Below are 24,892 nucleotides of genomic sequence, written 5' to 3' on the forward strand. Positions count from 1 at the left end.
GCTGCCTAGCAACAGCAATATTATCAATATTATTTGATGATGTTAATTTTAATGTTATTCAATAAATTGGAGCTCAAACTGATCAGTGAGTTTTAAATTTTTCATCTAAACTTCAGCAGAAAAACAAAAAGTCACTTTCTCACCTCAGAACCAGGTTCTACGATCCTGCTGTGGTTCTACACACAGAGACAGAACCCTACTGAGCATGTGCAGAGCCAGTGTCATCACTCCAGCTTGTTTCTCACTGGAGAAATTAAGTTACAACTGCCCCTGTTATGATGGCCCCAGGTCTCCCCTACTCTTCATTAGTCTGTTAATTCTGTGAGAATTTATCTTCCACAACAAGAGACATTAATTAAACCTTAAAATGATCAAGAACTCTTACTGTAATGTTATTGATTATTGATTCTGTTGATAATCAATAACATCAGATTGATCAGACATGTCTGAGTAGAACTGATAATCTGTTATTGATTATTGATTATGTTAACATTCAGACTGTCAGCTCACCTTCAATCTGATCAAACTTTAACAGTCACAACAGACTCCTCCCACTCACTCGTGCACGCGCTTCTGTCACTCTCGACTCGTGAACGCGCAGTCCCGTCAGTTTTACTACACAGAGAGAGAGAGAGAGAGAGAGAGAGAGAGAGAGAGAGAGAGAGAGAGAGAGAGAGAGAGAGAGATCAGCGAGCACAGACATGATGAAGATGATGATGAAGAGGAGGACGGTGTTTACTGCGCGTTCATTGGTTGCTGATGTTTAGAGACGCGGCACAGAAACAGACAGAGAGGAAGAGGAAGAGGAAGAGGAAGAGGAGGAGAGTTTGTTTACAGGAGGAGAAGAAGAAGAAGAGACGACCCTCCGCTCTGTGTTGGACTAAAGAAGAAGAAGAAACTCCGCAGAATCCGTAGAAGAAGAGTTAAATCCGTAGAAGAAGAGTGAAGATGAAAACTTTCTCTGTGCTCAGTGAACTCTCTCAGGCTGTACTGCGCATGCTCCGTCCGCAGCTGTCCAGAATGGATCCATTGTGTGAACAGGAGTGTCGGGAGCGCGCCTCAGCTCAGTGCGCGTGAACGTGAGTGTTTGTTTACAACCATGACGTCACTCAGAGAGTTTGTTGTTTATAAAGTGTGTTTGTAATCAGCTGTTTCTACTGTCTCACCTACTGTCTGTCTCTACTGACTTTTTCTACTGTCTCTACTGTCTGTCTTTATTTTCTGTCTCCACTGTCAGTAAATCAGTAAATTAGTCAGTTTGCATCCAGACTTTTCATTTCTGCTCACTGATGGACTGAATGACTCAAGACATGAACTGATAACAACAACAACAACAACAAACAAACAAACAAACAAAAAATCCTCCCCACCCTCGTCCCTTTCTCTAAAAGTGTAGTCTGATAGTCTAGTCCCTGCCTGTCCTCACCAGCTCGTCCTCATGTCCTCACCAGCTCGTCCTCTTGTCCTCACCAGCTCGTCCTCTTGTCCTCACCAGTTTGTCCTCATGTCCTCACCAGTTTGTCTTCATGTCCTCACCAGCTCGTCCTCATGTCCTCACCAGTTTGTCCTCATGTCCTCACCAGTTCGTCCTCATGTCCTCACCAGTTTGTCTTCATGTCCTCACCAGCTCGTCCTCATGTCCTCACCAGTTTGTCCTCATGTCCTCACCAGCTCATCCTCATGTCCTCACCAGTTTGTCCTCATGTCCTCAGCAGTTCGTCCTCATGTCCTCACCAGTTCGTCCTCTTGTCCTCACCAGCTCGTCCTCATGTCCTCACCAGTTCGTCCTCATGTCCTCACCATTGATTCCCACAACATTCAGTCTCAGTTCTGTTGCAGATCACAGTCTCGTCTCATTATAAAAACAGAATCCATCCTGTTTCTACCTGAACTGTTCTCTGTCTGTCTTGAATGGTAACTTCCCTGACTGTCTCCTGGACCTGGACCTGGTCCTGGTCCTGGTCCTGGTCCTCCTGACCTCTGTCTCTTTCTGCACACACAGCGAGCTGAGACCACATGTCCAACATTTGCACTGACTGGGTTTGAGAACAACAGAACTTCTTATGTAACTGATGAGTAAAATGTGAACGAGCTGTAAAAGTAATTTATTAAAAGAAAACGTTGTGTCAGAACTGAAGAAGAAGAAGAATCAGTCAGAAAGAAAATACATTTACTCAAATAAAAACAGTATTGAGTCACTCTGTTCATGCTGCTGCTCACTGACTTCTAATTTAAACACAATCATATAAATTATTTTAAATCTACATTTTCTCAGTTCTGTTGTTGAAGCACAGAAATATAACAACAATATAATATCAACCCTCAGTATCTCAGATAAAAGTAATCACATTACTGCTGTAATATTTAAAGATACTTTAGATACTTAGACGTCGTTCAAAGCAAAAGACTGAGATCAGATTTGAAGATAAACTGCAGCGATGAAAGAACAAAACCAACAACAAGAACCAGATTTAATGATTTCACTTAAAATTAACTTTTGAAATTTAGTGAAATGTTTGATTTGACAGACAAACAGGTGCAGCCAAGATGAGACCTGAACACTGACTCACACTGAGCAGGTGTTTAACATGAACCTGTACAGGAGACAGGAGACAGGAGACAGGAGAGAGGTGACAGGAGACAGGAGACAGGTGACAGGAGACAGGAGAGAGGTGACAGGAGACAGGAGACAGGAGACAGGAGAGAGGTGACAGGAGACAGGAGACAGGAGACAGGAGAGAGGTGACAGGAGACAGGAGACAGGAGAGAGGTGACAGGAGACAGGAGACAGGAGACAGGTGACAGGAGACAGGTGACAGGTGACAGGTGACAGGTGACAGGAGAGAGGTGACAGGAGAGAGGTGACAGGAGACAGGAGAGAGGTGACAGGAGACAGGAGACAGGTGACAGGAGAGAGGTGACAGGAGAGAGGAGAGAGGTGACAGGTGACAGGAGACAGGTGACAGGAGAGAGGTGACAGGAGACAGGAGACAGGAGACAGGAGAGAGGTGACAGGAGACAGGAGACAGGAGAGAGGTGACAGGAGAGAGGAGACAGGTGACAGCTGAGGACGTGTCCTGTCCTCACATGAGACAAAAACATGTTGTTAGGAACTGAGATCAGAGGACAGACAGAAGACGTCCATACGTGCTGTCATCCTGTCTGTCATCAGCTGATACTGCAGTACAGACAGCACAGACACAGAGACACTGACAACATGTTGATGGAAGAATTGATGAACCAAACGATCAGTTTGATTGATTATAGACTATGATAGAACTCTGAATGTTCAAGTGTTTCTACAAAGAACTCACTGTAAGAAGGAAGAACCAAGATTTACATCAGCTGTGGTTCAGTTACCATGGAGCCAATCAGCACGCAGACACTTCATCAAACTGTCCAATCAGAGCTCGAGTAACACACACACACACACACACACACACACACACACACACACACACACACTAAGCAGCATGAAATATGTGAAAAATGTCAATCTGCAGCTGAAGTACAAATACTTCAGTCTGATGTGTGCAGAAGAAGAAGAAACTCGACATGGAGGTACTCAAAGTACAACAGAGAGTACAAATACTCAGAGTACAAGTTGGTATAAAGTAAATGTACAGACTGACTCATGTGTGATTGTGGTTTCAACAGTTGAAATCCTGCAGAACCTGAACTGAACACACACACACACACACACACACACACACACACACACACACACACAGTGACACACACACACACACACAGTGACACACACACACACACACACACACACACACACACAGTGACACACACAGTGACACACACACACACACACAGTGACACACACACACACACACACACACACACACACACAGTGACACACACACAGTGACACACACAGTGACACACACACACACACACACAGTGACACACACAGTGACACACACACACACACACATACACACACACACACACACACACACACACACACACACACACACACACACACACACGCACACACACACAGTGACACACACACACACACACATACACACACACACACACACATACACACACACACACACACGCAGTGACACACACACACACACACACACACACACATGTTAATCCAGGTTGTGCAACAGGCAGCAGACTGAAGCAAGCAGCAGCAGAGAACAGAGTGAGTCAGAGGAAACAGGAAACACAGAAGAAGAAAGTGAGTGTGAGACGAACACTGCGGGCCGACAGACACACTGACCAGGACAACAGACAGACAGAGAGACAGACAGGATGTGTGGTGAGACAGTTTAACTTTACACTCTGTATTTACCTTCAGCTGAACGTCTGCAGACGGACTGAAGAGTCTCTGTTTCAGGGACATGAACCTGGTTCTGTACTCACACTGAGACACGTCTGAGGACGGAGGACACCAGCAGGTAAACCTCACCTCCTGACCTCAGCCTCAACCTGAACCTGGTCTACACCTGGTCTACACCTGGTCTACACCTGGCTCAGGTTCAGGTTCAGGTCAGACTCGTCCTCATGTTGAAGATGGTTCAAACATGTTGGAGGAGGACCTGTTAGAGACGAGTCACATGTCCAGTTAGCTAATGTTTAGTCCGACTCACTGGAGGCACACTGCTGGTATCAGTCTTGTCATTGGCTGCTGTATGTTTTCAGAGGAAACAGGAAACAGGAACAACGTCAGAGCTGCAACCTGCACACTGAAAACAGTTCATTAGCACTAATGCTAACGGTACAAACATAAAACAAGCTAACAGCTGTTAACTTTTCTTTTGCTGTGATGTAGTCGTTTTAATACCAGAGCTCGCCTCCCAACATGCAACTGTTCCACCAAAACAAAGTTCCCCCTCAACACTATTTTGCAGCAGCACCGTTATACATCCTGGACTTAGCTCCGCCCAAGATGATTGTAATTGGGGGGAGTTTTTTACTCTAAAGTAGATTGTATGTGTGGAGGCAGAACGCTGTGGAGAGACGTCTGGATATGAGACGTGAGACTAGCTAATGTTAGCATTGAGCTAGCTGACTAATTAACTAATGGTTGATGTAGATTACGTAGCTTGTCAGCTTGTGTTTTGCTAACATTAGCTATCAGTTGAGGACCTGTAACGACAGTCGAGTGGCGTCGACTCGAGGACTTGGAGCTGGTTGGCGTGTTCAGTCAGGAGTTACTGGTGGACAGATGTTCCTCCAGCTGTTTCCCAGCTGGTGGACTCAGGTGGAGGCGTCCAGGAGGGTTTCCTGCCTCGTTATTTTTTGTTTGAATTATATTAATTGATCTTCAGATGTCATTTTACAGATACACGTTATATACACCGTTCACTTCTACAGATATATGGATACCTGAGCAGGATTATTGTACACATCTCGTAATACACACATGGTGTGTAGCGTTATAATTAAGAGAAAAAATAATGTAAATATTGCACAGAAAAAAAACATTTCACATGATGATTTACAGTTTCAAAAATAGTTATTGCACAAAAAATGATTTAAAAATATAAATACACAATATTTTGCACAAGGTACCTTCACATTAGAGATGTGAAGGATTAACAGCATGTAAAATAAAATATAGATTAATATGTTATGACACGCGGTGATGATGTGATGTCATGTGTTTAAATATTAGCCTGAAACAGAGAATAATACAAACATGATGATGTAAATAACTTTTCAGTTTTTTACAAAACATTAGAAAACAAACAGAAAAAAATGTTCAATAATGTCAATAATTCAATATTTGATTATGTTTAACACCAAGTTTGATTAATTGATTTATTGATTTGGCTTTTGTTTTGATTTTGTCACATTAACACACTGATCTGTTTTCTCTCTGTGTGTTTCAGTGAGTCCGTAGAGTGTGTGTGTGTGTGTGTGTGTGTGTGTGTGTGTGTGTGTGTGCGTGCGTGCGTGCGTGTGTGTGTGTGTATGTGTGTGTGTGTGTCAGGATGAGTGGTGGTAAAAAGAGGAGTGGCTTCCAGATCACCAGCGTGACCTCAGACTTCAACCAAACTCCAGCTGGCCAATCAGCTCCCAGCTTGGTCCTGTCAGTCCTCCAATCAGAAGCTTCCTCCTGCACCTCACAGGGAAGCTCCTCCCAGCCGACCACACCCTCTCTGAAGAGGAAATACATCTCCCATGATGCCTCAGGGCAGGGGGCGGGGTGTTCCTCCAGGTTCCGGGTGGTGAGGTTGGCAGTGGGCGGGGCTGGCAGTGGTGGGCGGGGCGAGCCGTATCGCCGTGGGCGATGGACGTGCATGGACTTTACAGAGCGACAGGAAGGGGCGGGGTTCAGACGGGTGATGGACACCATGAGACACGCCCACTCACTGGAGTCCCTGGAGATGATTGGCCGAGACGTGGACAGAGGTGGAGTTCATTCTCAGGACACCGCCCACCTGCTGGCTCAGCCAATCAGAGGCAGGGAGGGGGCGGGACTTGTACTACGAAGTGGGCCACCCTCCCCGACGCACCAAGAACCAATTAACATCCGGCTCCTGGACCGCAAGGAGCCAATGGGAGTACAGGGTTTTGACTCCACCCCTCCACCTCCATCGCCCCGCCCACGAAACGTCCCTCCTCCTCTACGATTGGACGTGGACGCCGCAGGACGGGTACAAACACACAAACACACAATTCTATTGGAAGAACCGAGTCTAACGAGTTTAAGGTGTGTGTGTCTGATCTACATGCTTAGAAATAAAGATGATAACTAGAACCATAAAGGGTTCTTCAGCTTGTCTCCATAGGAGAACCCTTTTTAGTTCCTGGTAGAACCTTTCTATAAAAGTTCCAATTGAAACCCTTTCAGAGAGTCAGGCCTTTTCCACTAACATGGCCAATATATATATATATGTAATATATTCCAAAGGGTTTATCTAGAACACACTCAGGGTTCTACCGAGAACATTTTTAAATTCCAAGGGTTTATCTAGAACACACTCCAGGGTTCTACTAAAATGTGATTATATTTAATAAATCTAAACTTAAATTTTCGGTCAAAATGAACACTGGTTCTCACCTCCTCACCTGTCTCACTCACCTGTCTGTCTCTCTGTCAGTCTGTCCTCAGGCTGTCTCACTCTCAGCCCAGCTCCCCCCCTGCTGGACCGTACCATCCCACTCTGACCCCCATTCAGACTCCAGCAGCCTTCAGTCTGGATCAAACCATCTTCAACCTGCCGGGGGACGCCAGGTAGCTCTCTGTTATTCACCTGTGTGTGTGTGTGTGTGTGTGTGTGTGTGTGTGTGTGTGTTTTATTATTTCCATCTTTTGTGTAACATTATTTATTTTGACAGCTGACGAGCAGAACGACACGTTTCCTCCACCTTTGTTAATAAAACTGTCTGTAATATTTTATTATTATTATCTGATGTATTGATAAATATTTGACTGGATCAATAACGTCACATGTTCACCACCTTCAGTCTGAGGTTTAAATCTCTGGACGAATGAATGAACCTCTGTTCTGACTGCCTCTGAGTGGGCGGGGGCAGAATTCCACTGGTGTCTTTCTATTGGCTGTGACAGTGAGTGGGCGGGAGCTGGAATGAGACAGCAGCCAATCAGAGATCAGAGTTTATGAGCGTGTGTGGGAGACAGAGAGAGAGACAGAGAGGGCTGATGTCTCTCTGGTTTAGTTTAGTTTTAGTTTGAAGTCAACATCTGGACGCTGTGAGACACCTGCTGCTGCTGCTGCTGCTGATTGGACGAAACTGTCCAGGGTCTTCAATAAAGACCTGTGACTTCACAGAGAACCAGCCAATCACAAACAGCCTGCAAGAGAAAGAGTTTAGTTTTCATCTGAAGTGCAGAGACGGTATGGAACAAAGACAACAGGTCTGGACTCTAATGAGAGACATCAACAAGGGACAGTGGACATTAATGAAGGACAACGAGGAGTCTGGACATTAATGAGAGACATCAGACCTTAACGAGGGACATCAGACCTTAACGAGGGACGTCAGCTGTTCATGAGGGACACTGAAGAGTCTGGACCTGACTGAGAGACGTTAACGAGGGACAGCAGTCTGGACATTATCAGGGACAGTGGATTGGTCTCTTTGATTGGACGGCTTGTGAATCATCTCTGTATTGATCTGAACTGTGATTGGTCCTCAGGTTCCTGCAGTCTGTAGCTGAGCTCTGATTGGATGGTCATGTGTGACGGAGGCCTGTGATTGGTTGGAGATGTTGGGCAATGTAAAGAAAACGATCTCGGGGCGACAGCGGTCGTCCTCTCCCGTCTCTGACCCCGCCCCCTGTCCTCGTCCTCAGAGGCGCCCCCCGTCGACCCCACCCCTCCCCCTCAGGACTCTGCAGCTTGTTGCTAAGCAACCAGAGACACCTGTTGTGTTACGGGATCGTAGAAAGGTCAAAGTTCACGTGTCAGGGGTCAGGGAGTCCTGGCCAATGAGTCAGAGGCCACTGATCCCGCCCTCCTCCCGTCACATGACCCCATCAGCTCCGCCCCCGGCCCTGTCCCAGAATCCCCTGCTCCCTGCTGCCCCTCACCCTCATTGGTCAGTCCCTGTTAGACCTCCACCCAGTGGGCGGGGCTCTGAAGCCACCTTGATGTCGCTGCTCCTCTTCTGCCACAGGTAACCAAGGCAACCAGATGGAGGGGCGGGGCTTCTGCAGGTGTGACCATAGAGCAGTGAAGTCCCTCCCACTTCTGGTGGACAAATCAACTTTTGATCATGTTTGAACTGTGTCATAAATTATATAAAGTCTCGTCTGCTGTAAGTTTGTCAGAGCTTTTTATAATGTTTGTTGTATTTTTGTCAAAGGTTTGTTCTAAGTTTGTTGTTGGTTGTTTTAAAGTTTGTCATAGGTTCATTGCAGGTTTGTAGTAAAATTATCTCACCTGAAGTGTTTAGTCCTGGTTCTTTTATCAGCTGGGCAGATAAAGGTTTTAAAGGTTTGTTGTCCTCATCAAACTGTCAAACTAGACAGTATTGATCATATGGATCAATATTCTGTTCCCACACTGAGTGTTTCAAAATATTTTCAGAAATATATTTTAGTGACTGTTCAGCTGTGACACGAGAAAAATCACAACCAGGACAAAACCTCGACACTTTACCTAACCTTAACCTAACCTTAACCTAACCTTTATCTAACCTTTATCTAACCTTAATCTAACCTTAATCTAAGCTTTATCTAACCTTTATCTAACCTTAATCTAACCTAACCCAGTCTAACTCACAGTAACATCTCCCACCATCGGAGTGTCTGGTTGTCCAGTGTGTCCAGACGTGTCCTGGTCGATGGACATCAGTGTCAGGAGTGGACACAGCTGACCTTTTCAAAATAAAAGCAGATGTTGTAATTAAAACAGATGACCTGTCTGTCTGCTCAGCTGTCTGTCTCTCTGTCTGTCTTACAGTAGTTCCAGCAACAGTCTGATCGCCATCGACAACAAAATTGAGCAGGCCATGGTGAGATGGATTTCTACTGTGACTCTACTGTAGTTTAATGTGACTTTACTGTAGTTTAATGTGACTCTACTGTAGTTTAATGTGACTCTACTGTAGTTTAATGTGACTCTACTGTAGTTTAATGTGACTCTGCTGTAGTTTAATGTGACTCTACTGTTTCTTGAATATAAAATGATAAAAGTCATGAGGAGAAACTGAGCAGCTGTTTGTTTTTGTTGATAACTTAATTTAATATTTTATGACACATCATGATGTCAGTGAATATGATGATGTTTAAACTGTTGAATAATCACAGTTTTATTATACAGAAGTCTGAAACACATTTCTAATAATAATAATAACTTTGATCGTAACAATAACTTTATGTGTTTTTCTTTGTATGTTTAGTGGTTTTCTTGGAAAGATGAAGCCCAAAACAGGAAAGACATGTTTCAAAACAACTAGTTCATAAAATCAATAAAAAACAAATAAACACCAAACAATAACATATAATAAAAACAAACAAAAACAAATGACAACAAACTAAAGTAAACTAAACTAACAAATATTTTAAAATCTCAAACTCTGAGCCATTAAAATTCATAACTGGTTTGTTTTAAAGTAAAGTCTCCTCTGTTTCTCCTGGTGGTTTTTACTCTTCAGTTTCTATTTTCATTTTAATGTTTTTGTTTAATCGTGCAGCTCTTTGTAATTATTGATATGTGAATATGAATAAATGTCCTTATCAGTATTTATTGATACTGAAATGATCATTAATATTTATGATCATGAAATTATCAGTCAGTTCTGTTCTGCTGTGACTGCGCCCTCTGCTGGCTGAATCAGAGCAGAGCATCTTCACTCTACAGGATCTTTGTTCACACACTGACCTGTGTGTGTGTGTGTGTGTGTGTGTGTGTGTATGTGTGTGTGTGTGTGTGTGTGTGTGTGTGTGTGTGTGTGTGTGTGTGTGTGTCTAGGACCTGGTAAAGAGTCACCTGATGCTGGCGGTCAGAGAGGAGGTGGAGCTTCTGAGGGAACAAATCAGAGAGCTGCAAGACAAGAACCAACAGCTGGAGAGAGAGAACCACCTCCTGAGAACACTCACACAACATTTACACAACACATAACACACACACAACACACACACAACACTCACACAACATTTACACAACACATAACACACACACAACATACACACACAACATTTACACAACACATAACACACACACAACACACACACAACACTCACACAACATTTACACAACACATAACACACACACAACATACACACAACACACATAACACACACACAACACACACACAACACACACATAACACACACATAACACACACACAACACACACACAACACACACACAACACACACATAACACACACACAACACACTCACACAACATTTACACAACACATAACACACACACAACACACACATAACACACACATAACACACACACAACACACTCACACAACATTTACACAACACATAACACACACATAACACACACACAACACACACACAACACACACATAACACACACACAACACACACACAACACACACACAACACACTCACACAACACACTCACACAACATTTACACAACACATAACACACACACAACACACACATAACACACACACAACACACACATAACACACACACAACACACACACAACACACTCACACAACATTTACACAACACATAACACACACACAACACACACATAACACACACACAACACACTCACACAACATTTACACAACACATAACACACACATAACACACACATAACACACACACAACACACACACAACACACTCACACAACATTTACACAACACATAACACACACATAACACACACATAACACACACATAACACACACACAACACACACACAACACACACACAACACACACATAACACACACATAACACACACACAACATACACACAACAGATGAACAACACACAGACGAGACTCACAGCAGGGTTCTGGTTTGTTGTTATTGAGGAAACGTTCAGGTTTTTGGTTGTTCACTTGTTACTGAGGTACGTTGCCATGGTAACTGATGCTGAACACCGATCACGCTCCTGATCAATCAGGTCACTGTACTGAGTTTTGTGAGTTTATCCTCCTGTTGACATTAAAAACACGCCACAGTTTGAATGATGATTTTATATTTCTTTTTTATTTTCAGCAGGTCTGATTCTTCACTCTGATCGACTGCTGCGTTATTCTAAACATATCAATACATCTGATCAGTCTGCAGATCACATGACACACAGATGATCAGTTAATGAAATGAAATGATATATTTTTCTCTCCGGTCAGTTTGAAAGAGTAAACGTGTCTCACACATCATGAGAAGACACTTAACTCTAACAACACTTTAATTAAAAACACAGATATAATTATAATCAGATCTGATGATGTCATCAGTGAGTTTACACCTTTAACTTCCTTTAATGTGTCATTAACGTCATGTGTTGTGTATTTAATGAGTTATAAAGTGTCTCTGTGTTGTTATAAATGAATTATTCTGATTATTATTGACTCAGTCGTCTTTCAGCTGCAGGACTCTTTCTGTTCGTCTCCATCTTCATCTTCTGATTCAGTATTTGAATGAAACACGCTGCTCTGCTGACAGTGATCTTATCTATGCTGTGATTGGACAGATGCTTTAAACTCGTGACTCGTTGACTCGTGATCGCCGAGTCTCCGTCGTCTCCTTCAGGTTCAGTGAATCCAGATCAGCTGCAGAAATCCTGGATCTGTTGAACCTGCTTGGTAGAACAGATCCCTGCACCGAGAACACACTCCTCACTCCTCTGTCGTCATGGTGACCAGTCTAACAGCTGATAATGAAACTAATGAGGAACCTGGTAACCATGACAACAGGCCTGTTTGTATCAGCTGCATGATGATGATGATGATGAAGAGTAGATTCTAATAAATTGATTAATAACGACAGAGCTGACTGATGGTGTCTGTTTGTGATGGAGGGACTGATGATGATGATGATGATGATGATGATGATGATGATGATGATGATGATGATCTGATGATGATGATGATGACATCTTGGTTCTCTGCTCTGATTGGTTCAGACAAAGTGGATCTGATGGATTAAGTATTGACTTGATTCATGATTCAAACTTTATAAATAAGATATATTTTTTTATCTTTGGACATCAGAGGAAGGTATCGAGTCACGAGTCACTGGTCCAAATCAAGATGCAAGTCTTTTTGATTTTGTCAAGTCTGAAGTCCAATCAGTCAAATTTATGACCCAAGTCTGTGAAGTTAAAGTTAGCCATCATCTTAGAACTGATCCATAGTCTTTAGAACTGATCCACAGTCTTTAGAACCGGTCCACTCCTCAGATCATCAGCATGGATGATAACGATAGAGAGACAAACAAACACATGAGAGACGACACTTAATCCAACAAGCTCCGCCCCCTACACACACACACACACACACACACACACACTGGTGGTAAACAAAGAGAATCTGGAAAACAAAAACAAGATTAAGATTATCTGTGTCTGTGTGTGTGTGTGTGTGTGTGTGTGTGTGTGTAGCAGTATGTATTTTTAAAACCCTGCTCTGTGATTGGCTGTCAGATACCAAATACCAAAAATAAAGCAGAAAAAAGACATAAAATAAAAAATAAAGGTAAAATATGGAAATAAAAGTGAAACATACCAAAATAAAAGCAACTACACCAAAGATACAAGCCAAACTAAATTATCAAAATAAATGTGAAAAATAACAAAATAAAAGCAGAAATGCCAGAAGAAATCGAAGAATACCAAAATAAAAGCAAAATTATCAAATTGAAAGCAAAAATATGAAGATAAAAGCAAAAAACCCAAACTGAGAGCAAACACCAAAATAAAAGGAAAATTATCTAAATAAAAGCAAAAAACAAAACAAAAAAACAAAACAAAACAAAATGCAAACTGAAAAATACCAAAATGTAAGAAAAGCCAAAAGAGAAGCAAAAGAAAAAATAATCAAAATAAAAGACTACCTCAACATAAGCAAAAAACTACCAAAATAAAAGCATACACAGTTACTAAAACACGAAATGGATCATGGGAGACTGGAAGGATGAAGGTGTCCTGGTGTTGAGGTCTGATGGATCTGATCTACGTCACAGAGTGAGAGCTCTGTCTCCTCCTCCTCTCTCTGCAGCAGCTCTGTGAGAGTCTACTGGCCCTTTAAGAGAGGAAGAGGATGAGCCGACACCTAAACACCCCCCCTCCCCTCCCCTCCCTCCATCCTCCTCCCCCCATCCTCCCCCTCCTCCTCCTCTTCCTCCTCCTCCTCCTCCTCCTCCTCCTCCTCCTCCCATCCTCTTCCAGCACATTGTTCTGCGGCTCCCGGCGAGCAGCAGCTTCACTCTGCTGCTGATACCAGCTACAGCGACAGACAGACAGGCTGTCAGACAGACAGGCAGACAGACAGGCAGACAGACAGGCAGGCTGTCAGACAGACAGACAGACAGACAGGTCTCCGGTGTGGACAGGAGCGGGTTTAAACGCTCCTCTGTCTTTGTGTTGAACAGAGAGTCAGCGGGGCGGAGACTGATGGATCCACCGGCTGATACATGACCGGAGACAAAGACACACAGACAGACAGACAGACAGGCGGTCAGACAGACGCTATGACCGGAGGCACGCGCCGCTGGACCGACAGGCACGAGCTCAGGTGAGTGACACACACACACACACACACACACACACACACACACACACACACACACACACACACACACTCAGAACAAAGAGTCCGACTTCTTTCTTTCTTTCTTTGATTTCATCTCTCACTGATGCTCCCACTCCCGTTGTCATGGCAACCATATCATAGTCTGAGGTCATGAGGAGAGAAGAGGAGGAGAGAAGGAAACAAGGGAGGAGAGGAGATGAGTCTGGGTTCATAATGATCGATTATTTATTGATAAAATGATGACTATGTTTTATCTGCTGATAAAGTTTCACTGTGATGTTTAAATCAATAAATATCTATAGATTATATCTACAGACACCTTCCTGTTTACCTGCTGTGTTTACAAACATGTAAACAATCCTGTGACATCATCAGTGAACATCACCTGTCAATCAACCTGAGTGATGTCAGTTTCCCTGTCGTCAATTATTTTTATATTATTTACAAACTATTAAAACTTTTGTTAAATTTTTCTTTGTTTTCTCTTAAATGTTCAACTTTATCCTCCAAATATTCAGAACTGCTGCTGCAGTTTTCTGCAATATTTATAATATTTGTAAAATTATTAGAGAATATTTATAGAAAATGTACACAATCTTTTTATATAATCTGTAGAGAATAATTAGAGAATATATGTGAGCAGTGACTTTGCTGTAGTGGAGTCTGCAGCCTGTAGGGGGCGCTGAGTCCGACTCATCCTGCAGGAACTTAAATCTTTTTTATTTGATGTTTGATGATGGTTTATATTTTCTCTTTTTGAATAATGATGAAAAACAAGTCGAGTTTTCTCTGAGTGAAAACATGACGGACTGCTCCTTTAAATCAGCAGGTCAACAGGAAGAAAACTGAAGGAAGTCTGTTTCCTGACACACACACACACACACACACACACACACACACACCACACACACACACACACACACACACACACCACACACACACAGACACACACACCACACACACACACACACACACACACACACACACACCACACACACACAGACACACACACACACACACACACACACACACACCACACACACACACACACACACACACACACCACACACACACACACACACACACACACACACACACACACACACACACACAGACACACACACACACACACACACACACACACACCACACACACACACACACACACACACACACACACACACACACCACACACACACAGTGTCCTACTTTCTGCTCTTTGTTTGACGGCTTCAGTGAAAAAACACAAAGACACCATGAAGACATGAAGACATCATGTGTTGGACGAGACAGAAGTGAAGAGACATTAATAGAAAACTGGACGTCATATTAAGACAAAACAAACAAAGAAATGAAGACATGAACTAATATAAATAAAATCACATTAAAAGAGAAACAAAAAAAATTAATATAGAAAAAGTCAAAGAAACATGAAGAATCAATGAATCTACGTTTTATTATATTTATTGTTTATTTTTATTAAATGTGGAACATTAAACGTGTCAAACACAGAATGTGAAAACTTTTGTTTTGACAGAAATAATATTTAATGTGTAACAGAATTGACCATGTCATAAACTGTGATTTTAATTTTTCACTAAAAGCTTTTCTATTATATGCAGAAATAAACAAGTCATTAAAATTAAATTCTTCACGTGTCTGTGGTGGCGTCTGTTATTCTATATAAAATATATAGAAACTAAGTTAAATAAATAAAGAGAGAATAAAAGTGAAGTGACTGTGACGAGGTGATAAGATAAAAAAAACTAATCAGTATAAAAATCTGAAAAAACAAGAATCCTGAATGAGTCAGAGTCACATTTTAACGTCTTTCTTCATCGTCTGTGACGTAAAAACATCAGATGTTCACTCAGAGGAAGTCAGACTCTGCAGTGCGCTCTGTGGCGTGCTCTGCGGCGTGGCGTGCTCTGCGGTGTGGCGTGCTCTGCGGTGTGGCGTGCTCTGTGGTGTGGCGTGCTCTGCGGCGTGGCGTGCTCCGTGGTGCGCTCTGGTGAAGCGTCCGACAGCGCGTCAGCTGGTCCACAGTGTTCTCTGATGAAGTGTCACAAACACAGAGCCAAACAGAACCAACTTCAGAACCAATCAGAGCTGTCTGACTCTCTGTCTGTCTGTCTGTCTGTCTGTCTGACTCTCTGTCTGTCTGTCTATCTGTCTGTCTGCCTGTCTGCCTGCCTGTCTGCCTGTCTGTCTGTCTGTCTGTCTGTCTGTCCGTCTGTCTGACTCTCTGTCTGTCTGACTCTCTGTCTGTCTGTCTATCTGTCTGTCTGCCTGTCTGCCTGTCTGTCTGTCTGTCTGTCTATCTGTCTGCCTGCCTGTCTGCCTGTCTGTCTGTCTGTCTGTCTGTCTGTCTGTCTGACTCTCTGTCTGTCTGTCTGTCTGTCTGACTCTCTGTCTGTCTGTCTATCTGTCTGTCTGCCTGTCTGCCTGCCTGTCTGACTCTCTGTCTGTCTGTCTGTCTGTCTGACTCTCCGTCTGTCTGTCTGTCTGTCTGACTCTCTGTCTGTCTGTCTGTCTGTCTGTCTGTCTGTCTGTCCGTCCAGGTAGCCCAGCGCTGAGGTGAGGCAGCTTGTGATTGGTGGCTGCCATGGCGCCCAGGCCGTCGTCAGGGGAACTGTGGGGGCTCCACCTGATGCCCCCCCGCATCCTGGTGGACTGCTGCCTCCCCAACGGTACCACTTTGTTCTATTCTATTCTATTCTATTCTACTCTGCTGTGTATCACTGTCTGTTCTGTTTGGTTCTGTTTGGTTCTGTTCTGTTCTCTGATTGGTCCGTGTGTTTCAGGGATGATGGTGAGTCTGGAGTGTCTCAGAGAAACTCCTCTCATCAGCATCAAGCAGCAGCTCTTCACTGAGGCCAGGAAGTACCCGCTGTCCCACCTGCTGCAGGTACGTCACTGTCCCACCTGCTGCAGGTACGTCACTGTCCCACCTTCGACCCTCGCTCTTACATGTGGTAGTAATCTCTGCTCTCTGATTGGCCAGGAGGAGTCGTGTTACATCTTTGTGGGCGTGACCCAGGAGGCAGAGAGGGAGGAGTTTTACGATGAGACGAGGCGGCTGTGCGACCTCCGACTGTTTCACCCAATCCTGAAGGTCATCGAGCCGCTTGGCAACCGTGAGGAGAAGATCCTGAACCGAGAGATAGGTAACACCCACCTCACCTGTCATCACAGGTCTGCACAGCCATTGGTCGGTCACCTCACCTGTCATCACAGGTCTGCACAGCCATTGGTCAGTCACCAACATGTCATCATCCACCGTCAAAATAGGGTTAGGGTTAAACTGGTTCACATACAAGACCAAACAGGTCTTACTGGTTCCACCCTCCACCTTCAACAGTTTCCCAGAGTTCCATGCTCTGATCTTCACCCACAGTTCCGTCCTCCCTCGTCCGTCACACTCAGAATAAAAACGTCCCTGTGTGCAGGCTTTGCCATCGGGATGCCAGTCTGTGAGTTCGAGATGATGAAGGACCCGGAGGTTCAGGACTTCCGTCGCTCCATACTGAGCGTGTGCAGAGAGGCCATGGAGGAGAGGGAGGGGGGAGGGGCTCACAGTCAGGCGCTCTACGTTTATCCCCCCAACGTGGAGTCCAGCCCCCAACTCCCACAGCACATCTACAGCAAGCTGGACAAAGGTACTGACCCAGTGTGACCAGCAGGGGGACTGACTTCAGGGTCTCAGACAGTAGACCTAAGGTCAGGTCACCATAACCCCTCTAAACCCCTAAACCCCTAAACCCCTAAACCCTGACCCTGACCCTGTCTGACAGTAGAGGACTGACTTCAGGGTCTCAGACAGACCAGTTTAGGGTCAGGTAGAGATGCTGATTGTTGAAGGTCTATAAATCATATCAGAACCTGGTTTATCAGCGGTGTTATAGATCCGTGTTCCTGCCTTAAAAACAAATAAAAAGGTTCTGATCCACTGAAATGAAACAAGACTTTAAACAGGAAGTGTTGAGTTTGTATTAACGGTGTAATGAAGTAACTTTAACAGGACAAATGTGAGCCAATCAAAATGATGCTTCACTCTTCTACTAGTGACAAACTACAGCTGTTAGCTACCTCGCTAACATAGCAAACAGCTGAGAGCAACATGAGTGATGGTTATCAGGTCCAGACAGGGTTAGATTAGAGTTCAACTGAAAAGATAAAATGATGCAGTGACTGTTTATTAATTTTATGAACTAGTTAGCATCGTAGCATAAAGACGCCGCCGCTGTCTTGTTGTTCTTAAACACGAGAACTTAAACAAACCTGGACAGTGTGTTCTGTATTTATTCATCGTTCAGGGTTTTCATGATCGGCATCTAGAGAGCATTAATCCTGATCCTCTGATTAACGAGCGGCGTTGGATTGATCTGGTCAGATCTGGTCTCAGACAGCAGACCTGTTTAATCAACCCCAGACCCTCAGTGAATTCTGGGAATCTGTGGGCAAATAAAACATCAAACTGAAGTAAGCTAATGCGCTACCTGTCTCTCTGTCTCTGTACCTGTCTCTCTGTCTCTGAACCTGTCTCTCTGTCTCTGTACCTGTCTCTCTGTCTCTGTACCTGTCTCTCTGTCTCTGTACCTGTCTCTCTGTCTCTGAACCTGTCTCTCTGTCTCTGTACCTGTCTCTCTGTCTCTGTACCTGTCTCTCTGTCTCTGTCTCTGTACCTGTCTCTCTGTCTATGAACCTGTCTGTCTGTCTCTGTATCTGTATCTGTCTCTCTGTCTCTGTATTGGTCTTTCTGTCTCTGTACCTGTCTCTCTGTCTCTGAACCTGTCTCTCTGTCTGTGAACCTGTCTCTCTGTCTCTGTACCTGTCTCTGTCTCTGTACCTGTCTCTCTGTCTCTGTACCTGTCTCTGTCTCTGTACCTGTCTCTCTGTCTCTGTACCTGTCTCTCTGTCTGTGAACCTGTCTCTCTGTCTCTGTACCTGTCTCTCTGTCTCTGAACCTGTCTCTCTGTCTCTGAACCTGTCTCTCTGTCTCTGTACCTGTCTCTGTCTCTGTACCTGTCTCTCTGTCTCTGTACCTGTCTCTGTCTCTGTACCTGTCTCTCTGTCTCTGTACCTGTCTCTCTGTCTGTGAACCTGTCTCTCTGTCTCTGAACCTGTCTCTCTGTCTCTGAACCTGTCTCTCTGTCTCTGTACCTGTCTCTCTGTCTGTGAACCTGTCTCTCTGTCTCTGTACCTGTCTCTCTGTCTCTGTATTGGTCTTTCTGTCTCTGTACCTGTCTCTCTGTACCTGTCTCTCTGTCTCTGAACCTGTCTCTCTGACTCTGAACCTGTCTCTCTGTCTCTGAACCTGTCTCTCTGTCTCTGTACCTGTCTCTCTGTCTGTGAACCTGTCTCTCTGTCTCTGAACCTGTCTCTCTGTCTCTGTACCTGTCTCTGTCTCTGTACCTGTCTCTCTGTCTCTGAACCTGTCTCTCTGTCTCTGTACCTGTCTCTCTGTCTCTGTACCTGTCTCTGTCTGTGTACCTGTCTCTCTGTCTCTGAACCTGTCTCTCGGTCTCTGTACCTGTCTCTCTGTCTCTGAACCTGTCTCTCTGTCTCTGAACCTGTCTCTCTCTCTCTGAACCTGTCTCTCTGTCTCTGTACCTGTCTCTGTCTCTGTACCTGTCTCTCTGTCTCTGTACCTGTCTCTGTCTCTGTACCTGTCTCTCTGTCTCTGTACCTGTCTCTCTGTCTGTGAACCTGTCTCTCTGTCTCTGAACCTGTCTCTCTGTCTCTGAACCTGTCTCTCTCTCTCTGAACCTGTCTCTCTGTCTGTGAACCTGTCTCTCTGTCTCTGTACCTGTCTCTGTCTCTGTACCTGTCTCTCTGTCTCTGTACCTGTCTCTGTCTCTGTACCTGTCTCTCTGTCTCTGTACCTGTCTCTCTGTCTGTGAACCTGTCTCTCTGTCTCTGTACCTGTCTCTCTGTCTCTGAACCTGTCTCTCTGTCTCTGAACCTGTCTCTCTGTCTCTGTACCTGTCTCTGTCTCTGTACCTGTCTCTCTGTCTCTGTACCTGTCTCTGTCTCTGTACCTGTCTCTCTGTCTCTGTACCTGTCTCTCTGTCTGTGAACCTGTCTCTCTGTCTCTGAACCTGTCTCTCTGTCTCTGAACCTGTCTCTCTGTCTCTGTACCTGTCTCTCTGTCTGTGAACCTGTCTCTCTGTCTCTGTACCTGTCTCTCTGTCTCTGTATTGGTCTTTCTGTCTCTGTACCTGTCTCTCTGTACCTGTCTCTCTGTCTCTGAACCTGTCTCTCTGACTCTGAACCTGTCTCTCTGTCTCTGAACCTGTCTCTCTGTCTCTGTACCTGTCTCTCTGTCTGTGAACCTGTCTCTCTGTCTCTGAACCTGTCTCTCTGTCTCTGTACCTGTCTCTGTCTCTGTACCTGTCTCTCTGTCTCTGAACCTGTCTCTCTGTCTCTGTACCTGTCTCTCTGTCTCTGTACCTGTCTCTGTCTGTGTACCTGTCTCTCTGTCTCTGAACCTGTCTCTCGGTCTCTGTACCTGTCTCTCTGTCTCTGAACCTGTCTCTCTGTCTCTGAACCTGTCTCTCTCTCTCTGAACCTGTCTCTCTGTCTCTGTACCTGTCTCTGTCTCTGTACCTGTCTCTCTGTCTCTGAACCTGTCTCTCTGTACCTGTCTCCCTGTCTCCCTGTCTCTGTCTCTCTGCAGGCAGGTTGATAGTGACCATCTGGGTGATCGTGTCTCCGTCGAACTCCAAACAGAAATACACTCTGAAGGTGAAGCGATGTTTCTTTGTTAAGATCAGATACACTGAATACAATCTGTCATATGAACTTTACAGTTTTCTACTTTAATCTTTACTTTTTATGAGACGTTACTTTGACAACAGTATCTAGGAGGTTTTGAAGAACCTGTGCAGTTTGGCTCCAACAGTCAAACTTCAACTTCAAACTGAATGTAAAATAGAAAAACCTTTAGAAGTTAGAGAACCAAGATGTTCTCCAGAAGTGGATCAAGAATGTTAACAGAACGGACTTTGTTCCTTAAAATGTTGCTTAAATGTGGCAGAGGTGGTCAGTTTTTATTCTATTGTCACAACCAACGTCTAACTATGTAAAATCAGAAGAACGTTAATATCAACATCCACAAAGGGCCTCTGTCTAACATCAGTCCAAGTGTCCATGATGTCAGACTGTGTGTCTGTGTACAGGTGAGTCATGACAGCTTACCTGAGCAGCTGATAGCAGAGTCCATCAGGAAGAAGAGCCGCTCGATGCACCTGTCACCTCAACAGCTCCGCCTCTGTGTCCAGGAGTACCAAGGACAGTACATCCTGAAGGTACACCTGTCTGTCTGTCTCACCTGTCTGTCTGAGTGTCTGTCTCACCTGTCTGTCTGTGTCCAGGAGTACCAGGGACAGTACATCCTGAAGGTACACCTGTCTCTCTGTCTCACCTGTCTGTCTGAGTGTCTGTCTCACCTGTCTGTCTCTCACCTGTCTAATAAATTCTCTGTTAAACTGAATCTGTGCTGGTTGATCATAGAGGAGCTGAAGACTGTGGTTGAAGCAGAACATGTCTGTAAACCTGTCTGCTGTATTCAGCACAGAGAAACACAAACCTGTCTATCTGTCTACCTGTCTGTCTCTATAGGTGTGTGGCTGTGATGAGTACCTGTTGGAGAAGTATCCTCTCAGTCAGTACAAGGTAAAAACTTCACTGATGAGTTCCTCTGTACAGCCTGTCTCTCTGTCTCCACCTGTCTCACTGTCTCCACCTGTCTGTCTGCAGTATATCCGCTCCTGTATCATCGTTGGTCGTCTTCCTCACCTGATGCTGGTCTCCAAAGACAGTCTCTACTCTCAGCTTCCTGCCTCTGGCTTCGTAACACCTTCATACAGGTACAGCAGCCAATCAGCATCTCTGACACTGAACCACAGCCAATCAGGAGCTTGTCCAGGTGTACTGTCAGCAGGTACAGGATGTTTGTTGTTTGTGTTTCAGTCGTAGGACTCCTCAGCCGTCTCCCTGTCCAGGAGGAGGTGACGGTTCTCCTCCACGTTCTCTGTGGGCCTTCAACACTCTGCTGAGGGTCCGACTGCTCTGTGCCACATATGTCAACGTCAACATCAGAGACATCGACAAGGTCTGTCTGTCTGTCTGTCTGTCTGTCTGTCTGTCTGTCGTCTGTCCGTCTGCCTGTCTGTCTGTCTCTCTGTCTGTCTGTCTCTCTCTCTGTCTGTCTGTCTCTCTGTCTGTCTGTCCTCTGTCTGTCGTCTGTCTGTCTGCCTGTCTGTCTGTCTCTCTGTCTGTCTGTCTCTCTCTCTGTCTGTCTGTCTCTCTGTCTGTCTGTCTCTCTGTCTGTCTGTCCTCTGTCTGTCGTCTCTCTTTTTTTCTGTCTCTCTGTTCGTCTGTCTGTCTGTCTCTCTGTCTCTCTGTCTGTCTGTCTTTATTATTTATGTAGAGTTTCTTAATAATATTTCATAAATGAAGTATATATAAAGTGAACAGAAGTGGTTCAGGTACAGATCCTTGTGGAACTCTGTGGAACTCTGTGGAACTCTGTGGAACTCTGTGGAACTCTGTGACTTAACTTTGATATGAACAGAAGATTCATCATCAACATTCGTTCATCTTTTCTCCACATGACCTGTTTCTCAGTTATTTAATGTAACGATTATATTCATGATCAATTCATCTGTCAATCATTTTCTTGATTAATCAATTAATTGTTTGCTCCATAAAATGTCAGAAAATGTTGATCAGTGTCCTAAAGCCCAAGATGACGTCATCAGAAACCAGAAAGAAACCAGAAAATATTCACATTTAAGAAGCTAGAATCAGAGAATTTAAACTTTATTACTTAAAGAGTTACTTAAACAGATTAATTGATTATCAAAATAGCTGGTGATTTATTTCATAATTGATTAATAATGAATTATTAAATTAATTGTTGCAGCTCTAAACCAGTTCAGTGTGGTTTCTTTCATGCCAGTTAAATCTTTGAGTCTCAGTAACAAGAAATCATGATCAAACCTGCTGAATCCTGCACTAAGATCAAGATGAGTACAGAAACAAAGTTCACTGTCAGATTCAGTTAGAAAGTCATCAAACTTTAAGCTGAGCTCTTTCTGTGAGATGATGGACTCTAAATACTGAAGGAAAATCATCAGATGGACTTTTATTTTGTAGAAAGTCACACAACTGATTGGTGACTTTCTCAAGGATATTAGACAGAAAGAGTAAAGAAGGGTTTAATTACAGGTATTTTAATGAACTGTCAAACAAAGAAATGTTCATTAAAGGTAAAACCTCTTTAAACAGGCTGGTTGTCTGGTTGGGATCTGGTCCAGGAGATGGTTGAGGTTTTAGATGTAAAAATCATTGAGGTTAGCTGGTGAAGGTCAATGGGAGAAAAATAATCTTAATATATATCAGGTTTCACAACTGTTTCTAATATTTTGTGACAAAACACTTTTGCATGATAAACTGGTTTCAGAGTGTGAATCTAAAATTTGTCACGATCATTGAGTCTTTATTTGGAGTCCAGAGTTCTTACAGAGCTGATACCTGACTGTCATGATGTCATGATGTGTTAACATGAGTGTGTAATGATTCAAATGTGTGATTCTGTGTGTGTGTGTGTGTGTGTGTGTGTGTGTGTGTGTGTGTGTGTGTGTGTAGATCTATGTGAGGACAGGTATTTATCACGGTGGTGAGCCACTTTGTGACAATGTGAACACACAGAGAGTCCCCTGCTCCAACCCCAGGTAACACACACACACACACACACACACTCACACACACACACACTCACACACACACACACACACACACACACTCACACACACACACACACTCACACACACACACACACACACTCACACTCACAGACACACTCACACACACACACACACACACACACACACACACTCACACACACTCACACACACACACTCACACACACACACACACACACACACACACACACACACACACACACCTACACACACACACACACACACACACACACACACACACACACACACACACACACACACACACACACACTCACACACACACACACACACACACACACACACACTCACACACACACACTCACACACACACACACACACACACACACTCACACACACACACACACACTCACACACACACACACACACACACACACACACACACACACACTCACACACACACACACACACACACACTCACACACACACACACACACACACACACACACTCACACACACACACACACACACACACTCACACACACACACTCACACACACACACACACACACACACACACACACACACACACTCACACACACACACACACACACACACACACACACACACACACTCAGTATACAAACTACAATTCTAATAAAGTTGTGATCTTTTGTAAAATGTAAATAAAAACAGAATTCAATGATTTGCAAATCATTTTCCACCAATATTCATCTGAATCCAGAACAAAGATATTTCCTGATCAAAGTGATCAACTTTAATGTTTGTAGTAAATCTGCAGTCATTGTGTTTCAGGATCATGTTTCTCTCTGTGATCCATCATCTTTTCTTCTAACACTCAGTCAGTGTTTGTGAACTGAGACACTAACTGTTCAAGTTTTAAAGTGAAATTCTTCCTCATTCTTTCTTGATATACGCTTTTTTCAAAATACTGAACTTTAGTATGTAATGA

The 24,892-nt window shown here is 44.0% G+C and overlaps 2 protein-coding genes across 9 annotated transcripts in view; both read left to right on the forward strand.

Moving 5' to 3' along the window:
- The first annotated feature begins 628 nt into the window (after nucleotides 1–628).
- tsc22d4 (TSC22 domain family member 4) lies at nucleotides 629–10,607 on the forward strand. Of its 3 annotated transcripts, XM_084712084.1 has the most exons (6): nucleotides 629–1,079; nucleotides 4,325–4,424; nucleotides 5,862–6,629; nucleotides 7,077–7,210; nucleotides 9,405–9,456; nucleotides 10,416–10,607. In XM_084712084.1, the coding sequence occupies exons 3-6, from the start codon at nucleotides 5,964–5,966 to the stop codon at nucleotides 10,563–10,565; spliced, it is 1,002 nt and encodes a 333-aa protein (XP_084568210.1). In that variant the 5' UTR covers nucleotides 629–1,079; nucleotides 4,325–4,424; nucleotides 5,862–5,963; the 3' UTR covers nucleotides 10,566–10,607. The 3 variants fall into 3 exon arrangements, with proteins under 3 accessions (XP_084568210.1, XP_084568208.1, XP_084568209.1); XM_084712082.1 differs by lacking the exon at nucleotides 4,325–4,424; XM_084712083.1 differs by lacking the exons at nucleotides 629–1,079; nucleotides 4,325–4,424 and adding an exon at nucleotides 4,112–4,285.
- A 3,301-nt stretch (nucleotides 10,608–13,908) lies between these two features.
- The window catches only part of LOC146305096 (phosphatidylinositol 4,5-bisphosphate 3-kinase catalytic subunit alpha isoform), a 22,503-nt gene continuing 11,519 nt past the window's right edge, over nucleotides 13,909–24,892 (forward strand). The window contains exons 1-11 of one of the 6 annotated variants that reach the window (XM_084711993.1): nucleotides 13,910–14,175; nucleotides 16,754–16,882; nucleotides 16,997–17,100; nucleotides 17,197–17,359; nucleotides 17,642–17,851; nucleotides 20,872–20,939; nucleotides 21,374–21,502; nucleotides 21,816–21,869; nucleotides 21,954–22,063; nucleotides 22,167–22,308; nucleotides 23,847–23,932. In XM_084711993.1, coding sequence (XP_084568119.1) covers nucleotides 16,798–16,882; nucleotides 16,997–17,100; nucleotides 17,197–17,359; nucleotides 17,642–17,851; nucleotides 20,872–20,939; nucleotides 21,374–21,502; nucleotides 21,816–21,869; nucleotides 21,954–22,063; nucleotides 22,167–22,308; nucleotides 23,847–23,932 — 1,151 coding nt within the window. In that variant the 5' untranslated portion in view covers nucleotides 13,910–14,175; nucleotides 16,754–16,797. Of the gene's footprint in view, nucleotides 14,176–16,753; nucleotides 16,883–16,996; nucleotides 17,360–17,641; nucleotides 17,852–20,871; nucleotides 20,940–21,373; nucleotides 21,503–21,815; nucleotides 21,870–21,953; nucleotides 22,064–22,166; nucleotides 22,309–23,846; nucleotides 23,933–24,892 lie in introns of those variants that run through there. The other 5 variants (XM_084711992.1, XM_084711990.1, XM_084711991.1 and 2 more) reach the window with 5 other exon arrangements.

Source organism: Lutjanus erythropterus, chromosome 23, assembly GCF_056507025.1.
Source record: "Lutjanus erythropterus isolate fLutEry1 chromosome 23, fLutEry1.hap2, whole genome shotgun sequence".
Classification (NCBI taxonomy): Eukaryota; Metazoa; Chordata; class Actinopteri; order Lutjaniformes; family Lutjanidae; genus Lutjanus; species Lutjanus erythropterus.